Source organism: Xenopus tropicalis, chromosome 8 (genome assembly GCF_000004195.4).
Source record: "Xenopus tropicalis strain Nigerian chromosome 8, UCB_Xtro_10.0, whole genome shotgun sequence".
In the NCBI taxonomy this organism is placed as follows: domain Eukaryota; kingdom Metazoa; phylum Chordata; class Amphibia; order Anura; family Pipidae; genus Xenopus; species Xenopus tropicalis.
Window position 1 is genome coordinate 143128209 of NC_030684.2, and position 23846 is coordinate 143152054.

Consider the following 23846-nt stretch of genomic DNA (forward strand, 5'->3'; position numbering starts at 1 on the left):
TTACCTTCCAGAGCCCCTGGGGGGGTATATGGTGTCTCTGTAAGGAAGGCCCGGCCCATGTATATGGTTTGGGAGTTTCCCGCTGCTCATACACATCCCGGGGCTCAGTAATAAAACACACAGGTAATACATTTACAGGCCATGGTAATAATCAGTGCAGCTTTCAGCACTTTATTGGCGACTGTAACCCTTTCCTGGCACTCCATTTCACACGATCATTAAGCAAAGCAATACAGCATTCAGCCCAACGTTTCCTCCAAAAAGGGACTTCATCAGGGGCATAGAGTTCCCAAGCTATTGTAAGTGCATTATTTTACCTTTATGCAACTTTTACTTCACCAGAGAGCGCGCCCTTCCCTCTGTGTTTTTTCATTTAAAAATCATAATTTCGCTGGTGGGATGGTATTTCGGGGAGATTAGTTACCCACAACAAGGGAGATTTGTCACGGGCGACTAATCTCCCCGTCTGCCCACGGCCCTTAAAGTTATCAGCTGTAAAATGTGTTGATACAGAATTATAGTGACCACAGGATATGAAATGTATACCTGCCAGTCACACATACTTGTAAGTTAATTTGGGAAAGGACTGAGCCGCCTTTTAACATATGTTCTTGCCTTTTATAGATACTTGGGGGTAGGGACATACTGACACCCGGTATATACTCTGGGGCACAAGTCTCTCTCTCTGCCCTGGAGGGACAGACAGGTCTCTCTTCCTGAGAGATGGGCACACATACAGGTACACACACATATATGAAACATACACACATATTACATATACTCAAACATTATACTGATATGCATTAATTGTACAGATTATTCCTGTTAGCTGTCAAGGGTGTGTTTGGCTAATTTGTAACTCCACACAATAAAGATATTTTGTTATCACCTTGGTGAGTGGTACTTTGACCATAATACTTACACAAAGATTTTATAATGAATACATGCTATTGTACATTGACGAGCCAGCCAGATAGATAGACACTGGGCTTTACATATCACACATATACCCACTTTGAAAGCTTCATAAGGGGGGATAAAGTGTGCAGTATGTATGAAGCTTCCATAAGTCTGTAAGTAGAAGAACCTAGAGTGGATTTGTGTGTAAGTAGAAGAACCTAGAGCGGATTTGTGTGTAAGTAGAAGAACCTAGAGCGGATTTGTGTGTAAGTAGAAGAACCTAGAGAGGATTTGTGTGTAAGTAGAAGAACCTAGAGCAGATTTTTGTGTAAGTAGAAGAACCTAGAGCGGATTTGTGTGTAAGTAGAAGAACCTAGAGAGGATTTGTGTGTAAGTAGAAGAACCTAGAGCGGATTTGTGTGTAAGTAGAAGAACCTAGAGCGGATTTGTGTGTAAGTAGAAGAACCTAGAGAGGATTTGTGTGTAAGTAGAAGAACCTAGAGTGGATTTGTGTGTAAGTAGAAGAACCTAGAGAGGATTTGTGTGTAAGTAGAAGAACCTAGAGAGGATTTGTGTGTAAGTAGAAGAACCTAGAGAGGATTTGTGTGTAAGTAGAAGAACCTAGAGAGGATTTGTGTGTAAGTAGAAGAACCTAGAGAGGATTTGTGTGTAAGTAGAAGAACCTAGAGAGGATTTGTGTGTAAGTAGAAGAACCTAGAGAGGATTTGTGTGTAAGTAGAAGAACCTAGAGAGGATTTGTGTGTAAGTAGAAGAACCTAGAGTGGATTTTCGTGTAAGTATCACTGACACAGTGGTGCAGCAAGGAGTATTCTGCTTTCCCTAAATATGGATTTTATTAATAATTTGTCAAGTAAGAGCAAATTAGAATTTAAAATTCCAAATGACTTGTCTGATGCAAAGTTATGTTCGTATCTTTATAGTCAGTGTGTGGATGTGAATATAAAGTTAGATGAAGGAGTGTCATTTTCTAAACTAAAGCACAAAATTAACAATGTAATGTTAATGGTTAAAACATTTAAAGGAGACATATCCTATAAAAATTATGAATGTACCAGTGAATTATACTCCTCTAGATATAGAAGGATTGTGCTTGAAAAAGTTGTGTTTCACACTGCTTTATTGAGAAATTTCACAAAAACCCCACTAGCCCCGCCCATCTGTGCCACTTCCTGCTGGCTGAATTCTCAGGATGAGCTGGGGAGCCGGCGGCCCTCCGTACCCTGCACTGTAGGATAGGAACCAATCAGCAGCTAGGCTGACCTGATAGGGAACTGAAGCCTGTCTGTGCTTGTGTGAGTGCAGGGCTGTGATTGGCTCTCCCCCTTCTACTGTGCTTCTGGCAGGGACCGTTAGGACACGCCCACCCCTCATTTGAAACCCAGACAGGGAACTGAGAGGATCTATAGGGAGCTCCAATAAAGGGGCCATTGTTACAGATAGGGTTAATGTTTAGCCCAAAGGGAAACCAGCACCGTAAATTGTTCATAATTGCCTACAGGGTTAGGGTTTTTGCCATTTATCCAATATGTCTCCTTTAACACGTTAATGTGCTCTAGTGAGAGGGACACTGAGGGAGTACAGACTGTCTCTGAAACTTTGATAGAAGAGAAATGTGACTCAGTTCTGAGTTTCTCGCAGAGATAGGAAAACATAATGTCAGACTGAAATTGAGTCAGTTCTGCAACAAAGTAAAGAGACACATGTTTCTGTGATCACTAGAGAACAAAGACAATCCCAGAGTATCCGGATATTACTGACCCAGAGTTAGATTATCAAACGGCAAAAGTTAAAATTAAAAATTGACAAACATTTGTTAAAAATTGCTGAGACTTTTCCAAAGTTTGATAACGTTGATAGGAAATAGTCACATATTTGAGACTGACTGCTCCAAATGTGATCTCTCAGAAGCACAAAAGATACCATGTTTAAAGTCGGGTGCCAGACTTAAACAGTATTGATGGGGAGTGCAATGGGTTTGAAAGAGTCAAACAGCTGTTTTTAATTTCCAATGGGGAGATTCCTTCTGCAGAACTGATCAGTAGGTTTGAGACATGCAAGTTGCAGGATGATGTTTTTGCATTTGCAGCAATGTTTGAATTAACTGATGCAAATCAACCAGTACCCAAGTCCATCAATGAATTTGTGCAAAAATGTATATTTCCTGATCCTGTAGCTATTGTTCATGCATCTAGTTGCAGTTCTTTTCAAGAAACAATAGCTTTAATTGAGAAATATAGATTGGAACTTCTGTCACGCAGCTCAGAATCTACTGACAAGCAGTTGGGATCCCTGAGAGGAGAAGGTTTAGAGAAAGCCAATTCCTATGAAATTTCGATCTGTCATTTTTGCAAGAAAATGGGGCACCTAATCCACCAGTGTTTTCGTTTCCATCGGCATACACATAGAATTAATAAAAATAATTCTATGAGGAAAGGGGAAGGTCAGATAAATAGGGATTCACAAAGATGTGACTCTGGTATACAGACTGGCAACAGCTGCAATCCTAATATGCCCAGCCCAACCCATAGAGGTTACTTTGACCTAAATTATTCACTAAAGGTTTGCAAAAATTGTATTAAGTAACCAAAGGTTTTTGGATTGTTGTAATGCAAAGTTAATATATGCATGGAAATGAGTATGTCTATGAAGATTCTCATTCATCCAGGTCAGGATATACAGTATCTAGTAGAATTAAGTCTAAAGCAACTGGACTTTTCTGAGTTTTTCTTGAAAACGTTTCACCCCTCATCCGAGTGGCTTCTTCAGTTCAAATGACTGGTAGGGAATTCCCCGGTATTTAAACTCTTCATGGTAGTTTGGTATTTCAGCAGCTATCTGGTTGACATCCTTACCCCGGCAGTTTCACAACAGTTCACACTTCCAGTCATGTACTTTGAAGGATTAACACCTTCATCAATGAGAATCTTGGTACCATTGTGATTGGATCATACCTTCTTACACCTGTCAGTTTCAGCTAACACCTAACTGAACAAGTTCAATGGAACCATTGTGATTGGATGTCTGTGACTCTACTGCCATCAAGGGTTTAAATACCGGGGAATTTAAATTTTGCCTAATATGGGCAGGGTTGTCCCCAAATTAATTAAACAATACTTTATATGCTGCTAACTGGAGCTGGTAAGCCATGGGATAGTGTGCAGATATTGTGTATGTGGGAGAATGTATTCTAGTTGCATTTTTATTTCCATGTATATTGACCTTTGAAAAGAGTTAGACTGTAATTGAATGACCCAAGGTAAAGGAATGATGTCCTTATTTATTTTAAATACTTTTGTGGTGTTCCATCTGCACAAGGATTGTAGCCACAATGTGTCATGTGGTGTTTATAAGTGACTGACAGGCATAGGCGGAGGGTGAATTTTCTGTTTGGGGGGCCATCTTTAGCCCCCCCCAAACAGAAAATTCACCCTCCGCCTATGCCTGTACACAGACTGACCTACAGCTAATGTGACACTTAGTGGATTTGCTGCTGGTGTAAAAAATTAACCGCCCAACTCCCTCTTGTGGTTCCCACTGACTCCCAGGGATACTGCGCAAAGGTGCGGGTGGGGGTGCTTTTTTTAACCCTAAAATGCTTAGGATGTAAACGCATTCATATGTGCGCTTCTGTTAGGGGTTCTCCATCCATTTGTGTTTGTGATCAGTTAGCTAAAATGTGTAGTTCACCTTTAAATTAACTTTTAAATTTGATGTAGACATTGATATTCTGAGACAATTTGCAATTGGTCCTCTTTTATTTTTAATGGTTTTTCGGTTATTTAGCTTATTGTTCAGCAGCTCTCGATTTGGTATTTCAGCAGCTATCTGGTTGCTAGGGTCTTATTTACCAGGTAGTGGTTTAAACAAGAGATGGGAATATGAATAGTTAAGGGGCCTGCATGGAAAAATAAAACTATAGCTTCACAGAGCAATACTTTTTGGTCAGTGACACTCATTTGAAAGCTGGAAAGAGGCAGAAGCGAAAGGCAAATTAAAAAAACTATAAAAAATTAACTAGGAAGACCAATTGCAAAGTTGCTAGGAATAGGCCATTCTATAACATACTACAAGTAAACTTTAAAGTGAACCTCACCTTTAGATGTGTTTTAGTTAGTTTTATAGAGAGAAAGGCAGCAGGTAGTGACATCCCAGGCACATTATATACAGTGAGACGCAGTCTTTATATACAAACAGGGCCGCCATCAGGGGAGCACAGGGGGTACAGCCGTCCCGGGCCCGGACGATTTTAACTTTAAAAGGGGGCCCTGCGGTGCTACAGTTTTCTTAGCTCGGGCCCCCTTTAATCTATTCCGGGCCCTGTCATTGGTGGTCAGAGGTAATCCTATTGGTCGCGCCCCGTGCGTACATGCACGTCAGTACGCACGGGGCGCAACCTTATAAAAGGGCCTGGCGTCTTTCGGCACTCAGAAGTGCAGTGCTGTCGGGAACGAAAAACCTTGCGGCCGGAGGAGCCGCCGCAGGAGGAGCCGCACAAGACAAGGAGGGTTGTGCTGTGCTGGCTACCAATGTACTAGGGGGGCCTGCTGGCTACCAATGTACTGTGGGGGGCACTGCTGGCTACCAATGTACTAGGGGGGCCTGCTGGCTACCAATGTACTGTGGGGGGCACTGCTGGCTACCAATGTACTAGGGGGGCCTGATGGCTACCAATGTACTGTGGGGGGCACTGCTGGCTACCAATGTACTAGGGGGGGCCCTGCTGGCTACCAATGTCTCATGTCTGTGAGTCCTTTGTATTTGAGGGAGGGGGCCCAGAAAATTTTTTTTGTGAGGGGCCCCGTGATTTCTGATGGCGGCCCTGTATACAAAACCAGCACATTATATGCCATGAACAGTGGGTACACAGGGCAGATATTCAGGCCCTGGCACTATAACACTGGCAAGGATACACAATATTGGCCCCACTGTAACTAACAAGAAATGAAAAAAAAATGACAAAAGTAAAAGAAAAATAGAAAGTGCAAAAAATCATAACAAATATATAAACACACAATGAGCTTTGTCAGGGGGAAAAGTTAACTTACCCTGCTTCTGTTAGAGTAGGGGATAGGGATTATAGATGTCAGGTGACAAAAAACAATTTAATTTCAGCTAGTGGGTCAGTCTTTAGAACATATACAGTATAGTACCTGTGTATAGTACCTGGGTATAGTACCTGGGTATAGTGCCTGGGTATAGTGCCTGGGTATAGTACCTGGGTATAGTACCTGTGTATAGTACCTGTGTATAGTACCTGTGTATAGTGCCTGGGTATAGTACCTGTATATAGTGCCTGGGTATAGTACCTGTGTATAGTGCCTGTGTATAGTACCTGGGTATAGTACCTGTGTATAGTGCCTGGGTATAGTACCTGTGTATAGTGCCTGGGTATAGTGCCTGGGTATAGTACCTGTGTATAGTGCCTGTGTATAGTACCTGGGTATAGTACCTGGGTATAGTGCCTGGGTATAGTGCCTGGGTATAGTACCTGTGTATAGTACCTGTGTATAGTGCCTGGGTATAGTGCCTGGGTATAGTGCCTGGGTATAGTACCTGTGTATAGTACCTGTGTATAGTACCTGTGTATAGTGCCTGGGTATAGTGCCTGGGTATAGTGCCTGGGTATAGTACCTGTGTATAGTACCTGTGTATAGTGCCTGGGTATAGTACCTGTGTATAGTACCTGTGTATAGTGCCTGGGTATAGTGCCTGGGTATAGTACCTGTGTATAGTGCCTGTGTATAGTGCCTGGGTATAGTGCCTGGGTATAGTGCCTGTGTATAGTACCTGTGTATAGTGCCTGGGTATAGTGCCTGTGTATAGTGCCTGTGTATAGTACCTGTGTATAGTACCTGTGTATAGTGCCTGGGTATAGTGCCTGGGTATAGTACCTGTGTATAGTACCTGGGTATAGTGCCTGGGTATAGTGCCTGGGTATAGTACCTGTGTATAGTGCCTGGGTATAGTACCTGGGTATAGTACCTGTGTATAGTACCTGTGTATAGTGCCTGGGTATAGTACCTGTGTATAGTGCCTGTGTATAGTACCTGGGTATAGTACCTGTGTATAGTGCCTGGGTATAGTACCTGTGTATAGTGCCTGGGTATAGTACCTGTGTATAGTGCCTGGGTATAGTACCTGTGTATAGTGCCTGGGTATAGTACCTGTGTATAGTGCCTGTGTATAGTACCTGGGTATAGTACCTGTGTATAGTGCCTGGGTATAGTACCTGTGTATAGTGCCTGGGTATAGTGCCTGGGTATAGTACCTGTGTATAGTGCCTGTGTATAGTACCTGGGTATAGTACCTGGGTATAGTGCCTGGGTATAGTGCCTGGGTATAGTGCCTGTGTATAGTACCTGGGTATAGTACCTGTGTATAGTACCTGTGTATAGTGCCTGGGTATAGTGCCTGGGTATAGTGCCTGGGTATAGTACCTGTGTATAGTACCTGTGTATAGTGCCTGGGTATAGTGCCTGGGTATAGTGCCTGGGTATAGTACCTGTGTATAGTACCTGTGTATAGTGCCTGGGTATAGTACCTGTGTATAGTACCTGTGTATAGTGCCTGGGTATAGTGCCTGGGTATAGTACCTGTGTATAGTGCCTGTGTATAGTGCCTGGGTATAGTGCCTGGGTATAGTGCCTGTGTATAGTACCTGTGTATAGTGCCTGGGTATAGTGCCTGTGTATAGTACCTGTGTATAGTACCTGTGTATAGTACCTGTGTATAGTGCCTGGGTATAGTGCCTGGGTATAGTACCTGTGTATAGTACCTGGGTATAGTGCCTGGGTATAGTGCCTGGGTATAGTACCTGTGTATAGTGCCTGGGTATAGTACCTGGGTATAGTACCTGTGTATAGTACCTGTGTATAGTGCCTGGGTATAGTACCTGTGTATAGTGCCTGTGTATAGTACTTGTGTATAGAACCTGTGGGATGAAAACTGCAGCAAAAGTTCAAACTTGGTTCTTGGGTAAAGTTTAGTCTTCAATTCTGCACTGCCTCCATTTTGCAAAATCTCCCGATCCCTGTCTGCATCTGCGCCTTGATTGGTCAATTTTACTGCCTGTGCTCTGATTGGAGAATCCACAAGAAGAAAGATCCAATCAGAGCACAGCTGATTTCTGCAGAACCTGGAGAAGATTTGCAGGACAGTGCAGAAACGGCACCAGGTTTTTTTTGTTTTATTTTTAAGGTGCCAAAGCAGGTTTGGGGTGGCTTAGCCCCCCCTAGCCTTATTGAAAATCCGCCTATGCTGACAGGTGCATGTGGGTATGGGGGGTGATGTGGATATGGGGGGATTAACATAAATTAATAGTCTGCCCCTTTACTTACAAAATGTTTCCTTAAGGATTAAACCCATTATATATATATGTGGTAAATGAAGAACTAAAAGTGCAGGAAGTATGGTGCCGCGCAGATTCATGTATCGGCAGTTTTCTAATATGTATGAAGAATGATATCTTGCAATGAGAGTACTCCATATACATCTTAAAGATCGTTGATGATTATATTTTAAGATTTATCAGATAATCTGGCCAATTATACGATAAACAGTTTAAAAATCAACAGAGATAGATTACAAGATGTATATGTTACTGTTTGTTTATGGCCGAGTCTGGATCCACTGTTTAATTTCTATTCTGTTAAATGTACGCACACATTGTTGAATGTATATTGTGTCACAGTCATAGTGTCTGAATGATGTGTTTGTCTCCCATTTGGCAACTGTTAAAGGTATTTTTGTTTCACATGCCAGGATCCCTGAGTTAGCTATAGCTATGGATTGTATTATAAAAGTAGTTAGTACCCTGACCTGACTGACAGCAGAGATGTGCCAGAACTTAAATAGTGATCTAAATCAAATGTGGTTTTGATATGGGTCATGTGGTTTTGATATGGGTCAGCTGTTATGGTGATGATATAATAATATATTCCTTTATCTCTATACATTGTAGTATAGGCTGTAAGACTTACTAACAAAGGATAAGGGAATAAGGGGTAAGAATCACAGGAAGCATATGAAATTATGTTTTTAAAAGGTAATAACATCTCTGAAGGGCAGTAATCATTTGTTAATGAAGCCATAGTTTAGTAACATTAAAGGTATAGTTAATTAAGTTTGTTATAAAATAATGCATATTTATCTAGAAGGAGGGGTAATAACTGATCTCCTAAGTCATTATGTTATACCACAAGTTATTTGTATGAAGTTTTATGTCCAGTAAAGACACAAATTTGTGAGATGTTTTGCCTAAACCATCATTAGTGCCTGATTTATCAAGCTCAAACTAGCAAAATGATGCAATGAAGAGTTATTAATATTGCATTTTTTTCTTAAAATTGGTAATGGGGCCTGAATATATAAAATGGTATGAAATACTTTTGGTTGCAAAACAGTTGGTCAACTGTGCAACTGTGTCGTTATAAACAGGAAGACAAGGCAGAAAGCACAAGTGCTGCTCTCTGGTATTAATTCACATATTATGATGAATTGTGGTAATAGCATAAATGAAAAATGAGGATACATATGTTATTTTATACCTCAAAGAAATAATTCATTTGATTATGTACCTTGCTTTTCAGAGGCCGAAGAGGCCCCCCGAGGCCCCGGACACTCCCCCCTTCATTCCTCCCCCAGTTTCCCCCCAGGCCCCGGACTCCCCCCAGGCCAAGCGCTGGGCACCAGGTTCTCCTGCCGACGAGGGACCATCACGCTGGTCAGTGCAGGAGGACCTGGATAACATCAAGGCCCAGTTGGCCCAGCACCGGGGGAAATGGACGAGCTTAGGAGGGACATTACAGAACTCAAGGGCAGCAAGCCCTAAGTTTTAGTTTCCCTATTTTTTTCTCTTTAATTGTTAAAATAAAAGTTTTTAGTTTTATACATTTGAACCGAGTAATGTGTCATTATTTCTCCTCCCTTGATATGGTATTCTATACTTTCATGTAGTTTCCCCTACACCCTTACATTTATCAGTAACACATCAATATGCTATATGGGTTACATGTTTGCAAATATTCTGCCAACAATTTTGCCTTGAGCCCATTTTTCTGAATAGTAAAACTTGCGCTAATTAGTACGTAGCGTATTTTCTGGCGAGTGGGATAACTGCCAATCCAATGTTTTGTTGCCAGAATAATTGCAATATTATATTTGTCCCCATTTAATAAAGTGCCCATAACATATTTGCCATTTATTCTGTGTCTAAAATCTCTAACTTAATTTAAGCCACTTTAGCAAACGGACCCCTAAGTATTTGGCTAAATATTCTTAAATGCCCCCCCCCATTTTATTATCTCTAGCACTTCTTTTTTTTTTTGTCTTATATTTTTATTGTTTTGGGTTTTTTTTTGCAAATAAACATTTATTCAGCACCTCTCTAGCACTCTGTGCTCTCCCAGGGCAAAATGGCACCAGTTTTATGCTGCCGATTGCAGCGTGCGTAATGTCGCGACAATTAGCTCTTGCGATAATTAGCGTGCATGCGGAAAATACCGCGCATGTTATTTATGGTGACAAATATCGCAAAAATTTAGAAGCGATAAAATTTTTAGCGCACGCTATAAATAGTGCATGTTAAAACACACTTTAGTGAATTGGCCCCAATATCTCTATACATACACTATACATACCCCATTGTTCCTTAAGTCTGGAATGTGATTGATAGGAAACATATGGTCTTAGGGGTAATACAGTGGGGGAGGGTTTCCAACAGGGATATATATCAGCAACAAAAGGCTGGTCTCACAGATATACAAACACACACACCCTTACACACTCACACACAAGCTCTCACTTACACACATTCACTCTAACACACATACATACATTGTTACTACTTTATATGAATACATACATACTTTGTATTGTATTGGGAAGCTGGCAATATTGTTTGTGTCTGGCTTAACCATTGGTAATTTGTATGTAACTTCTGTAACTCTTTCCCACACATTAAATATACTTTAAATATCACCTTGGTGAGTGGTGTTTGTTGACCATAGTACTTACACAGATACAAAGTTGTATATTAGAGAAAGGATAGTTATAACAGATGGCGAGTCCAACCAAAATATAGCCCTGGGCACTACCCATATACACACTCTGTCATCTTCAAAGGGGGACAGAAGGGTGTAGCTGAACTGAAGCTCCCAGGTGTCTATATGAGTAAAAGAACCTAGAAGTTACTTGTGTAAGTATTAATAGTGGGCGCAGGAGGAATATTCTGCTTTCCGGTGAGTATGGATTTTCTTGATAATTTGGCTAGGAAAAGCAAATTTGAGTTTAAAATCCCTCATAGAATTATGTCTGATGCAGAGATATGGGCAGATCTGTATAGTCAGTGTGTGGGGGCAAATTTATAGATAGAGTAAGGAATGTCATTTTCTAAGATGAAGCATTTATGTTTATTCCAGATCTTAGTAATCCAGAATTAGATTATCATAGGGCAAAATTGCAGTTAATAAACAGCTTTTAAAAATTGTGAAATATATTCCACATTTTAATGCATAATGTTTTAATGAACTGTGATCTGTTTGAGTCTCATATAGAGAGATATGATTTAAGTGAAGAACAGAAGAATAAAGCATTTAAACTGTGGGTGCCGGTAGGGCTGGGCGATATACCGTTTAATACCGAATACCGGTGTTTTTTTTAAAAACTATATTCATTTTTCAGATACCGCAATACCGGGGTGTCAGGGTACTCACCCGTGCAGCCCAGTCTTGCGCGCCTCCGCAAAGCGCACGTACATGTCAAAGCGTGCACGTCCATGACGCGCTGACGGCGCCGGTTCTGCGCATGCGTGGGGGGTATTTAAAGCTATCAAACGCCTCCTCCTGTGCTATGTTGTCTGCGGCCTTGCCTGGGAAACTAAGTCTGCCTGATTTACCTTACGACTTTCTGTTGCCGATCCTTCGCTTGCCTGACTCTGATTTTCAATACTGCAGTAATTATTCTCTAATTTATTAGGAAATGGGGTTAACACCTAATCATGCATGGAAAAAAAAATACCGTCAAATACCGTGACACTGATATAATTTTGAAAAATACCGTGATATAAATTTTTGGTCATACCACCCAGCTCTAGGTGCCGGCACGTATTTCCCAGAGGTTATCAATCCCTGTGAGTTCTCCCGGCACTGATACAGATGGGAATCTAATACACGGCACAGGGAGGGACAGGCTATTAATGCTTAATTATATAATTAATGGTGAGAATGTACTTGATATAGAGGTGCTTAATAATCTCAAGACCTCTATAGATGATGACTCCTTTACATTTCTGGTTTTGTTTGAGCAAGTTTACAGACTGGTTATGGGTATTGGAGAAGATCAAGTTACACAGCAAATGATTAAAGCTTTTGTAAACAAGTTTAAATATCTAGATCCTGTAGCTAATATTTCTGCTTGCAGTCTGGATACTCTTCAGAAAGCAGCCTCACATATAGATAAGTACAGGAGGCAGCTTATACTGCAGTGATAAGGGAAATATCAAATAAAGCAAATATAAGGGTGTATATTTGCCATTTTTGTGGCAGGACGGGGCATTTTTTCAAAAAGTGCTTTAAAAGACAGAAATTATTTAAAAAGCAAATTACGGTTGATAAAGATTCTGAAATGAGGCATGAGCTCAGGTCTGTGCTGTTACACAGGCAAGGGAACCAGATGCACAGAATGGCCGCTCCCAGGGTCCCATGAACAGACCAGTCTGTCGGTATAAAAGGACTGAGAAAAGGAATAATCACATTATAGGGTTAGTGCTAAAGGAATGTTAGTACTTATTCCTTAAAGGTTTATAAACATTGTGTAAATGAATATGACTGGGTATGGCTTTTGAGAAAAAACTTTTACATGGAAATATGTAGCAGTGTTATTGTGATTGTAATGTATTTCATTAACTGCAGAAGCAGGAAAGTTTAATGTGTGTTAAAAGTTTTATACTGTAGAATTTCTTTAGATGATAACCCCCTATTTAGCCAAATGCCAAGTTGGGTTTGTTGAAAAGCTATTTGGGCAGTGGAATCATAAACATCAGAATTGTATTGTTTTATTTGTAGCTGTATGAGACAGTCTCCTCAAACTTAATGATTTGTTTCTGATTAAGTACAGAAACGAGAGAGTAAATACATTCTAATCTATATTTGTATCAGTAAAACCCAATTTTTGGTTTTTATTTGGCTAAAGGTATTGGGGAAAGATGGGGAATTTGATATGTGTGAGCTAGAAAGCATGAATATACTGACATCTGTTAGGGGGAGTCACAGAGAGTAAAGGGGAGGCTCAGGCCCTGAGTGAGATGTAAAAGTTAAACAGATACTATTCCTGAAGGTTTAAAGAATATTGGGACCTTGTTAAACTAAAGTATATTAAAATTAAGTTGTACCTTGTTTACTAATTGTGAAATTTGCTCCAAGTTTTTGTGATTTTATTCAGATGGGTTTCTCCCTCTGCTGAACAGACCAAGGATAATAAAGGGAATGTGTTGTCTCCTTGCAGCCCATGGACACACAATGCCTGCAGTGTAGATTTATTTGACGGTTGTTTACGGAATATGTTTTAAAGGGGATATATACCATACATTTTTACAATGCACTAAACCATGTAAAATAATGTAAAATAGAAGGAAGTGCTTTTATTTTAATACCTTTGGGTTCAAATATGTCCATAACTGCTTGAAAACTGTGCTCTACCCAGATTGCAGCTTCCGGTTTAGACTCTTCAGTATGTGGCTCTGGGCCGCCGGCCCTCATAGACTTCAATGACACAACCTCACCTACTTATAGTGCAGTCAATATGCATAGGGTGGGTGGGGCTTAGTGATGTCACAGGCAGTCTGTTCCTGCTCTGCTCGCTCCCCCCCGGCAGCCGCACAAGCAGAGAGACACAGAGGGAGGAAACTGGGAGGGGTTTTCCCTGCTGCTGAGTAGTAAAGCCTGTCACGATCTCCCTGAGGAGACGCCATGGAGTACCAGGAAGGTGGGAGCCTGAAGACTGGGTAACCCGCAGTGTAACCATATACCGCAGGACTGGTGTCAGAGGCCATGATGGTTAGTGACGAACTATAATAAACATAGTGAAGTAACAGTGCACACAATGGATATACACACACTTGAATAGTAGAAACGGCAGGCAGAGATGTAATGCAATTCAGGCCAGAGGTCAGGGCTGGCAGCAAACAAGCGAAGTCAAGAACGGGCCAAGGTCAGAACCGGGGAATCAGAGCAGAACAAGGAAGGGCACAGAGAGCAGGAACAGGCCAAGGTCAGAACCGGGGAATCAGAGCAGAACAAGGAAGGGCACAGAGAACAGGAACAGGCCAAGGTCAGAACCAGGGAATCAGAGCAGAACAAGGAAGGGCACAGAGAGCAGGAACAGGCCAAGGTCAGAACCGGGGAATCAGAGCAGAACAAGGAAGGGCACAGAGAGCAGGAACAGGCCAAGGTCAGAACCGGGGAATCAGAGCAGAACAAGGAAGGGCACAGAGAGCAGGAACAGGCCAAGGTCAGAACCGGGGAATCAGAGCAGAACAAGGAAGGGCACAGAGAACAGGAACAGGCCAAGGTCAGAACCAGGGAATCAGAGCAGAACAAGGAAGGGCACAGAGAGCAGGAACAGGCCAAGGTCAGAACCGGGGAATCAGAGCAGAACAAGGAAGGGCACAGAGAGCAGGAACAGGCCAAGGTCAGAACCGGGGAATCAGAGCAGAACAAGGAAGGGCACAGAGAGCAGGAACAGGCCAAGGTCAGAACCGGGGAATCAGAGCAGAACAAGGAAGGGCACAGAGAGCAGGAACAGGCCAAGGTCAGAACCAGGGAATCAGAGCAGAACAAGGAAGGGCACAGAGAACAGGAACAGGCCAAGGTCAGAACCGGGGAATCAGAGCAGAACAAGGAAGGGCACAGAGAGCAGGAACAGGCCAAGGTCAGAACCAGGGAATCAGAGCAGAACAAGGAAGGGCACAGAGAGCAGGAACGGGCCAAGGTCAGAACCGGGGAATCAGAGCAGAACAAGGAAGGGCACAGAGAGCAGGAACAGGCCAAGGTCAGAACCGGGGAATCAGAGCAGAACAAGGAAGGGCACAGAGAGCAGGAACAGGCCAAGGTCAGAACCGGGGAATCAGAGCAGAACAAGGAAGGGCACAGAGAGCAGGAACAGGCCAAGGTCAGAACCAGGGAATCAGAGCAGAACAAGGAAGGGCACAGAGAACAGGAACAGGCCAAGGTCAGAACCGGGGAATCAGAGCAGAACAAGGAAGGGCACAGAGAGCAGGAACAGGCCAAGGTCAGAACCGGGGAATCAGGGCAGAACAAGGAAGGGCACAGAGAGCAGGAACAGGCCAAGGTCAGAACCGGGGAATCAGAGCAGAACAAGGAAGGGCACAGAGAGCAGGAACGGGCCAAGGTCAGAACCGGGGAATCAGAGCAGAACAAGGAAGGGCACAGAGAGCAGGAACGGGCCAAGGTCAGGCTTATAAAGGGTGAAGATTAGAAGATGGGAAACACATGAGGATAATGAGGTGGGCAGAGGAAAGGGAGCAGCCAGAAAAGTAGAAGTCGGACAAGAGAATCTGACAGAATCAGCCCTAAATGCCGCCAGTGGCTCAGGAGTGCATGTTGCCAGGAACACGTCAAGCTGGGTTCAAATCCCAACTGATCCTGACAAAGCCTGTGAGTCAGTGCTGTGACCACTTCCTGTGGGAGACTGAAGGACACGCCCATGTTGGCTCTGATCAGTGAGGGTGTGTGTGCAGCTCCCATATAATGGCAGTTTTAGCAGGGAAAATGCTTTCAAAACATCTTTCTGCTTCATTTCACATTTTGAGGGAGGATGAATATTATAACTGAATATGAACTTTATATAAAATGTCTCCTTTATAAAAAGTTTTTACCTCACATTTGGATGATTATGGGAGTTTTAGCTGAATCAGTGAGGCAATAATAACATTCTGAGTGAATATATTGTAAATATTTTTATTAAAAGGAAAAGTAAAGCCTCCCAGGCAAATGTTTAGTTTTAGCAGCAGTGCCCCCTCTTTAATCCCTTCACTGACATTTGCCCCATCTGCCCCCATAGCGTGCCCAGAACTACAGAGCTGCCTGACAGCATTGCCCCCACCTGTTCCCAGCTGCCATCTTGGGGATCAGCAAGCAGCACCTACACACTGGCACCCAAACTGGGATATTGGGGTACAGGGCTGGACTGGCCCAACAGGGCGCTGGATAAAGACCTGGGGGGCCCTAGTCCTGTTGGACCTCTATTCACCGGGCATATTGGTGTGGGGGCCGGGTTGCTGCTGCCCAGTAATGAGTAGGGGCTAGAGAAGACGTATTTAGACCCATAAATCTTGTTACAGAAGGGAATTACACAGAAATATAGAAACATTAGAGAGCCCGGCTTGTCCTGAAAAAAATGATACATAGTTTCTGTGGGCAAACTAAAATTACCCCTCAGGAAATGCCCCTAAAGTGGGGGTAAAATCCTTACCCCGAGGCTCCTGTCGCTGTGGGACTGGGTTTGTGGCACTGACAGATTTACTAACAACTAAAGGCAAATTCATAAAAAAAAGTTGGGAAAATGACAAAATATGAAAACTGTTTAAAAGACAAATTCACAAAAGTTGAGATAGAGGTTTGTGAAAATCCTACAAATCCATCTCCCCTTTTATTTTGTCTCAATATCAGCACTTTTGTGCCTTCCCCCTAAGTGTATGAACCTGAGGGAGCCCTCCTGCCGGGACAAAGACGCGCATGGAACCAAGAAGGACAAAACCACAATGGAAGTTCAAACTTGTTCAATTCATTGTTACATGATCATAACTTTTATAACCGTCTGTGTACGTGCAGATACATAGGGGTGTGTTATATAGAGAGAGGCCATTGTAGTTACAAGGATGGCTGGTACCGGACTGGAATGGAACTAATAAGATACATAATATGTATTTCACAATGTGCAAGCCATGCAGGGACACTATTTGGGAAAAACAAACTATTATGGGATGTTCCAGCCTTGCTGTTTGCAGTTACAAAATGGAGATATATCTCTAAAATGGAGTATGGTATGCTAAGCATCAAAGTGTATCAAAGTATATAAATATATGCATATGTGATTATATTAATATGGGGATATAAGATATTATGTCAAACCTCACAAGTGGCTATAATAAAACAGTGGCTATTCCATGTGTGATGCCCCCCAGAACCCACAGCAGAATAAAACAGTGGCTATTCCATGTATAATGCCCCAGAACCCACAGCAGATAAATACAGTGCCAATTCCATGTATAATACCCCAGAACCCACAGCGGGATAAATACAGTACCAATTCCATGTATAATACCCCAGAACCCACAGCGGGATAAATACAGTGCCAATTCCATGTATAATACCCCAGAACCCACAGCGGGATAAATACAGTGCCAATTCCATGTATAATACCCCAGAACCCACAGCAGGATAAATACAGTGCCAATTCCATGTATAATACCCCAGAACCCACAGCAGGATAAATACAGTGCCAATTCCATGTATAATACCCCAGAACCCACAGCAGGATAAATACAGTGCCAATTCCATGTATAATACCCCAGAACCCACAGCAGGATAAATACAGTGCCAATTCCATGTATAATACCCCAGAACCCACAGCAGGATAAATACAGTGCCAATTCCATGTATAATACCCCAGAACCCACAGCAGGATAAATACAGTGCCAATTCCATGTATAATACCCCAGAACCCACAGCGGGATAAATACAGTGCCAATTCCATGTATAATACCCCAGAACCCACAGCGGGATAAATACAGTGCCAATTCCATGTATAATACCCCAGAACCCACAGCAGAATAAAACAGTGGCTATTCCATGTATAATGCCCCCCAAAACCTACAGCAGAGTACAACAGTGGCTATTCAATGTATATATTCCACGGCTATTCCATGTATAATGCCCCCCATACCTAACCAGAAGCAGGAGAGAGCGCCACTCACAGGGGGCAGGAGAGCAGGTTCGGGAGGAAGCGGTGCAGGAAGGGTATCGGAGGGGGAAGGGGCGGGGCTGACAGTAGATCTCTTGTTCTTCCTCTGTGTCCTGTGATACCAATGGTTGCTAGGGGAATGGTTTTCTGAGGAGGTGATTGGCTAGATTTATAGCCACTTGTAGCCAATGATAAAGCACATTATTTGACAGGCATTTGCTTTGCTCAATGGGGTTTGTTTCTGGATGGGATGCTGCATGTCAGTACTCGGGGATTTTTAAACTTTATTTCAGCTGCCGGGGACGGTCCTTGGGGCAATTTTCAATAGGGCAGGAGGTCTTGAAATGGGGCCTGTCCCCGTGATACGGGGATGAATGGTAAGCATACTGTAAGTACTTGGCTATAGATACAGGGAGGGGATGCTGAGGCCCCACCCACTGACAGTTCATTCCATTTATTTTACTGCAAAATTTTATATGGTCACGGAACCCCTCAGTGACTGCTAATATCCTTATCATTTACAGTAGGGGGTACATTATCCCTTATAATACATGAGTGATACTCAGAGTTCCCTGTATAACTCAGCCTGCAGCCTTGTGCCTTTATATGGGCACAGAACCCCTCAGTGACTGCTAATATCCTTATCATTTACAGTAGGGGGTACATTATCCCTTATAATACATGAGTGATACTCAGAGTTCCCTGTATAACTCAGCCTGCAGCCTTGTGCCTTTATATGGGGGGCACAGAACCCCTCAGTGACTGCTAATATCCTTATCATTTACAGTAGGGGGTACAGTATCCCTTATAATACATGAGTGATACTCAGAGTTCCCTGTATAACTCAGCCTGCAGCCTTGTGCCTTTATATGGGGGGCACAGAACCCCTCAGTGACTGCTAATATCCTTATCATTTACAGTAGGGGGTACATTATCCCTTATAATACATGAGTGATACTCAGAGTTCCCTGTATAACTCAGCCTGCAGCCTTGTGCCTTTATATGGGCACAGAACCCTTCAGTGACTGCTAATATCCTTATCATTTACAGTAGGGGGTACATTATCCCACAGAACCCCTCAGTGACTGCTAATATCCCTATAATCAAATGCCCCACTCATCATTATCTGTATATCTGGAGCCAGGATACCAAAATGCTTGTCACTCCTGCCCCTCAGGGAACATTTCCACCCCATGGCCCCGGTGCCCCCCAGCCAGGCAGCAGGACACACAGACAGGGGCCCCATCCTCAGTACAGCGATATCTCAGCAGTTCCCCATGTGCGGAGCAGTTTCTGTGCCCAAAGGAAGCGGGGGGTTCAGCAGGGTCCGGCTGCTCAGGGGGAGTCGGAAGTAACTGCACTATGTGACACAGTGTCAGGTTCTTGCTCAGTTCCATCTCTCTCGTGCTCTCGCCACATTCGGGGCAGGACAGACTGGCCCCCTTCTGCCCCCGCTCTCCCCCTGTTCCCCCAATACAGCGCAGGCAGTAGTTATGGGCACAGGGCAGGGTTACAGGGTCGGTATAGACCTTACGGCAGATGGAGCAGCTCAGTTTGGCTGAAAAACAAAGAGACAGTCGTGTTACATCTCCTCATACTCACACGTCTCGCTGTGTGTCAGTGAGTAACATTACAGTTGAATATAGCAGTTCCATGCGCAGCGCAGTAGCACCAATGCAGTTACCCACAATAGCCAATTAGGTGTTAGGTTTTATATCTGTAACTGCAGCAGGCTGCTGGGAGCTAAATGCTGATTGGCTGCATTGACTGGGACACAAATCTGTTATAAACTACAGTGTAGTAAAATACCCCAATGGCAATTCCCAGTGGCCTGGATCATTGGTTGAATGTTCCACTTCTTCCAGTTGCTTTCCTTTATTTATTGACTTGTTTCACCAGAAGAGCCCAAGGCTTCAGGTTATAAGCGAATGTAAAATAGTCCCCACTAATAACTGTCTGTGCAGATACTGTTCATGTGGCTGCAGGGAGAGAGTAGTAAGTGGGCTCTTTCCCAGGGTTACACCTCTGTGCAGCACAAGGGGAGGAACAGACACATTACTACAGAGGGAGCAGGCCCTGCAGTTGGAGGAGGCCCAATTGATGAGCAGTGTCAATATATCTTGGTAGAATGGGGCAACTTACTAGTATTTAGGGCCCTAAATTGGGAAATGGAATGCAGCTCCCATTTGTACTCAGTACCAGGTGGTTTGTAACACTTTGGGCTCTCACTTTAGGGGCATTTCCTGGGGGCAGTGTTTATTTTACCTAGGAATACAGTAATTTGTATGTTTTTTAAGCTTTCTAAGCTTTCTAAATCTAAAGTGATCATCTAAACCTAAGTTTTTTGTATTTCCACTTCTTTAATAAGATTTTCTTTCATGATATAGGGGTGTGTACCAGAAAAAGTATTTGATTTTATTCATGGAAATCCAACTGATTTGGAAAGTCCTATGTCTGTCGGATGTGCCAATACCAGATATGTATAGCTTTATGGAGACTTCTGACTTCCAGAGCACTAATTGGCATTTTATAGGTTCCATAACAACCCGAGGTCCTACCGCAGGAAACAATATGTTTTTGGAAAGTAAACATTCTGCTGAATCCAAAATGGGTAAATATGTCTTTCTACTTCTCATTAACAAACTTCAAAGCTTTTTAAACTTAGCAGTTTTTATAAAAATGAACCTCAAAAATGTCACTTCAGCTACTGAAAAATCAACACATTTACTGCATTTAATGTGGGGGGTAAATCCACATACAATACATTTACCCCCAACACCATATATTTTTGTAAAGTACACATTTGGGTGAATCCAAAATGGGTAACAATGTCTTTCTTCTCTAAACTACTGAGTCTCAAAGCTTTCCTAAGGTGACCAGTTTTGATGAAATCACCTCTGAGCTTCCCCTTTGGGGTTATTGGCTGATTATAGGTTCTACCTCAACTGCTGTCTGTGTTGTTTCTCCCATAATCCCCTTCATCTTCTCCCCAAATCCCCCTGTCAATCCCAGAATCTGCTGATTATAAGCCCACACTGAGGTACTGCTGTAGAACTGGGGGGCAAAACCCTAAATGTTCGACCTTGAACTGGGGCAGCTCCTGCCATAAACCTATTATAAGTGTACAGATATGGGAACATGGGTCCCCCTATAAATGGCGCCCCTGTATTTAGGGGAAGGATGTACCAGCTGTCAGGATGACAGGGTTAGAAGTCAGTGTATGAGCTTGTGCCCCCACCGCTGTATGATGGGGATCCTTTATGGAACCATGTGGAGTGTAAGGGCTTTTGGCCAATGAGCTACTGTGGGTATGGCTGGGGGGTATTTAGGAACTGACAGTCATGTCGGCACTCACATAAAGACAGTTTTGTTTGTATTTATTTACCTTGAATATTTCTTATCTCTGAAGCCTCATTCAGCAGCTCCACCCTGTGGCCCCGGTGCCCCCCAGCCAGGCAGCAGGACACACAGACATGGGCCCCATCCTCAGTGCAGCGATATCTCAGCAGCTCCTGGTGGGCGGAGCATCTGCTGGTGGGGTCAGTTAATACATGTTCTGCTGATTGGCTATGCTCTGTCACATGACGCTCACACAGAGAGGCGGCACAGTGCAGGCAGGATTTAGTTGCTGGTACGGCTGAGGGTTCTGCTGAGTGGATACAGTAAGTGCAGAAGACCATAAGGAAAGTGTTCCTCAGAGTGACCTTCTGCGCAATGTTCCCCAGACTGGGGTTCCTGATATATTCTGGGTGTATCCAGTATCTCTCTTCGCATTCAGGGCAGGAAGGACTCTCACTCTTCTTCCTCTGCTCTTCCCATGTTCTCACAATACAGCGCAGGCAGTAGTTATGGCTACACGGCAGGGTTACAGGGTCGGTGTAGATCAGCTGGCACAGGGGGCAGGTTAGATATGAACCCCGCTTCACTGAGAGGAGAGAAAACAAAAAGTCAATTTTTCCTCTGAATCCTCTGTGATTATTGTACCCCATAAAGCAGCTTCCTACTCCCAGCGCATATCAGTGAGTGTATGGGCTCTGTACATTATAGTGCCATTTATACCCCGGCGCATATCAGTGAGTGTATAGGCTCTGTACATTATAGTGCCATTTATACCCCAGCGCATATCAGTGAGTGTATAGGCTCTGTACATTATAGCGCCATTTATACCCCAGCGCATATCAGTGAGTGTATAGGCTCTGTACATTATAGTGCCATTTATACCCCAGCGCATATCAGTGAGTGTATGGGCTCTGTACATTATAGTGCCATTTATACCCCAGCGCATATCAGTGAGTGTATAGGCTCTGTACATTATAGTGCCATTTATACCCCAGCGCATATCAGTGAGTGTATAGGCTCTGTACATTATAGTGCCATTTATACCCCAGCGCATATCAGTGAGTGTATGGGCTCTGTACATTATAGTGCCATTTATACCCCAGCGCATATCAGTGAGTGTATAGGCTCTGTACATTATAGTGCCATTTATACAGAGACACAGACAGTGTTGCACTTAATTGTATTATTATATTCCATATAGTTAAACTCTTATCTGTCAGGTAAATTGGCCTTACAGGGCCCCTTATGGCAGGGGAACTCTATGGAAACATTATTTTTTTTACATTGAAATCTAGTTTTAAACAACTTCTATATATCTATTCATTCCTCATTCTCATTGGGTTTCACTCACACTCACCCAGGTCTGGCCAGTCCTACACTCACTCTTATCTCATTCACTCACACTCATCCCTGCTCTGGCCAGTCCTACACTCACTCTTATCTCATTCACTCACACTCATCCCTGCTCTGGCCAGTCCTACACTCACTCTTATGTCATTCACTCACACTCATCCCTGCTCTGGCCAGTCCTACAATCACTCTCATATTGGGGGGGGGGGCGCAGCTGGTTCCTTTATCACTAATATAGTGGCCCTGTCCACAATTATTTTTTTTTTACTTGTAGGGGGCCCTGACCGCCAATATTTTTTGTTTTTAAATTATTGTACCTGTACTTCATATTTTTAGTTTACAGCTGTGACTCATTCATTTTCTTGGCTTTAATAATAATATTAAACATATATTTCCTCTTGGTGTGTTTATTGTGGTCATTGTATTATAACTGGTCTCTTTAAAGTTCATTTTTGTAATATTTAATTTCTTTGTATAGTTTAGCACTTGGTTTGGCTCAGATTTCCCAGTGATGCCCTTTAGGTTTATTTGCACTATTTTTGACACTAAACACACTTTTTTCATAGCGTAAATGTATTTGCACATTGGGCTTTCCTGATGTTCCCTAGTTCGTTAGTGTTTGGCTGCAGTAATCATTACAGTTTAGTCATGTAACCCTTTCCTGGCACCCTCCTGCAGAATAGGCTCACACTCACTTCTCTGGGCTGTTACTTATTTACAGCCCTGAACCTCTTTGCTTGATAAGATACTGGGAACTATTTACAGGGCAGGGCCTCCACATAGTGGGCAGTGAGGAGACACCTTAGGGGGATTCCACTAGGAACAAATCACACAAATATGCAGTAATAAGGATGAGCTGTATCTATACAGCAATAAGGCATAAAACAGCAGTTATTATAAACAGTAATCCTACCCTGGGGAATCCGTATGGCCTATCAACCCCTGGCACAGTCTCTCAAGGTACCACAGTCCCACACTCCACTCCGGATGGACTAAGCAATTGCCCAGTTCAGTCCCTTCCCCAGAGCTCTTTCAGTACCCCAGGTAGCGCTACCTGCCCCAAAGTACCCCTCCCTTTGGATAAGGCAGTTGCTCCCATGTAGCTCATGAGAAACACCTGTCCTCATACAGGGGCCACACAAAGATGGCAACAGGCTCCCACAGGCAGCTAAACACAATGTGTAACAATCTCTCTCTCTCTCTCAGGCTGGAGCTCAAGTCCTGTCTCAAGCCAAGCACACTGCGGCCTCTCTTGT

General features: G+C 43.2%; 1 protein-coding gene across 1 annotated transcript in view; it reads right to left on the minus strand.

The window, feature by feature from the left end:
• Positions 1-18920: 18920 nt before the first annotated feature.
• LOC100491025 overlaps positions 18921-23846 on the minus strand; it is a 35493-nt gene continuing 30567 nt past the window's right edge. The window contains exons 4-5 of the mRNA XM_031890871.1: positions 21287-21826; positions 18921-19459 (exon numbers count right to left, since the gene is read on the minus strand). Coding sequence (XP_031746731.1) covers positions 19062-19459; positions 21287-21826 — 938 coding nt within the window. The 3' untranslated portion in view covers positions 18921-19061. The remainder of the gene's footprint in view (positions 19460-21286; positions 21827-23846) is intronic.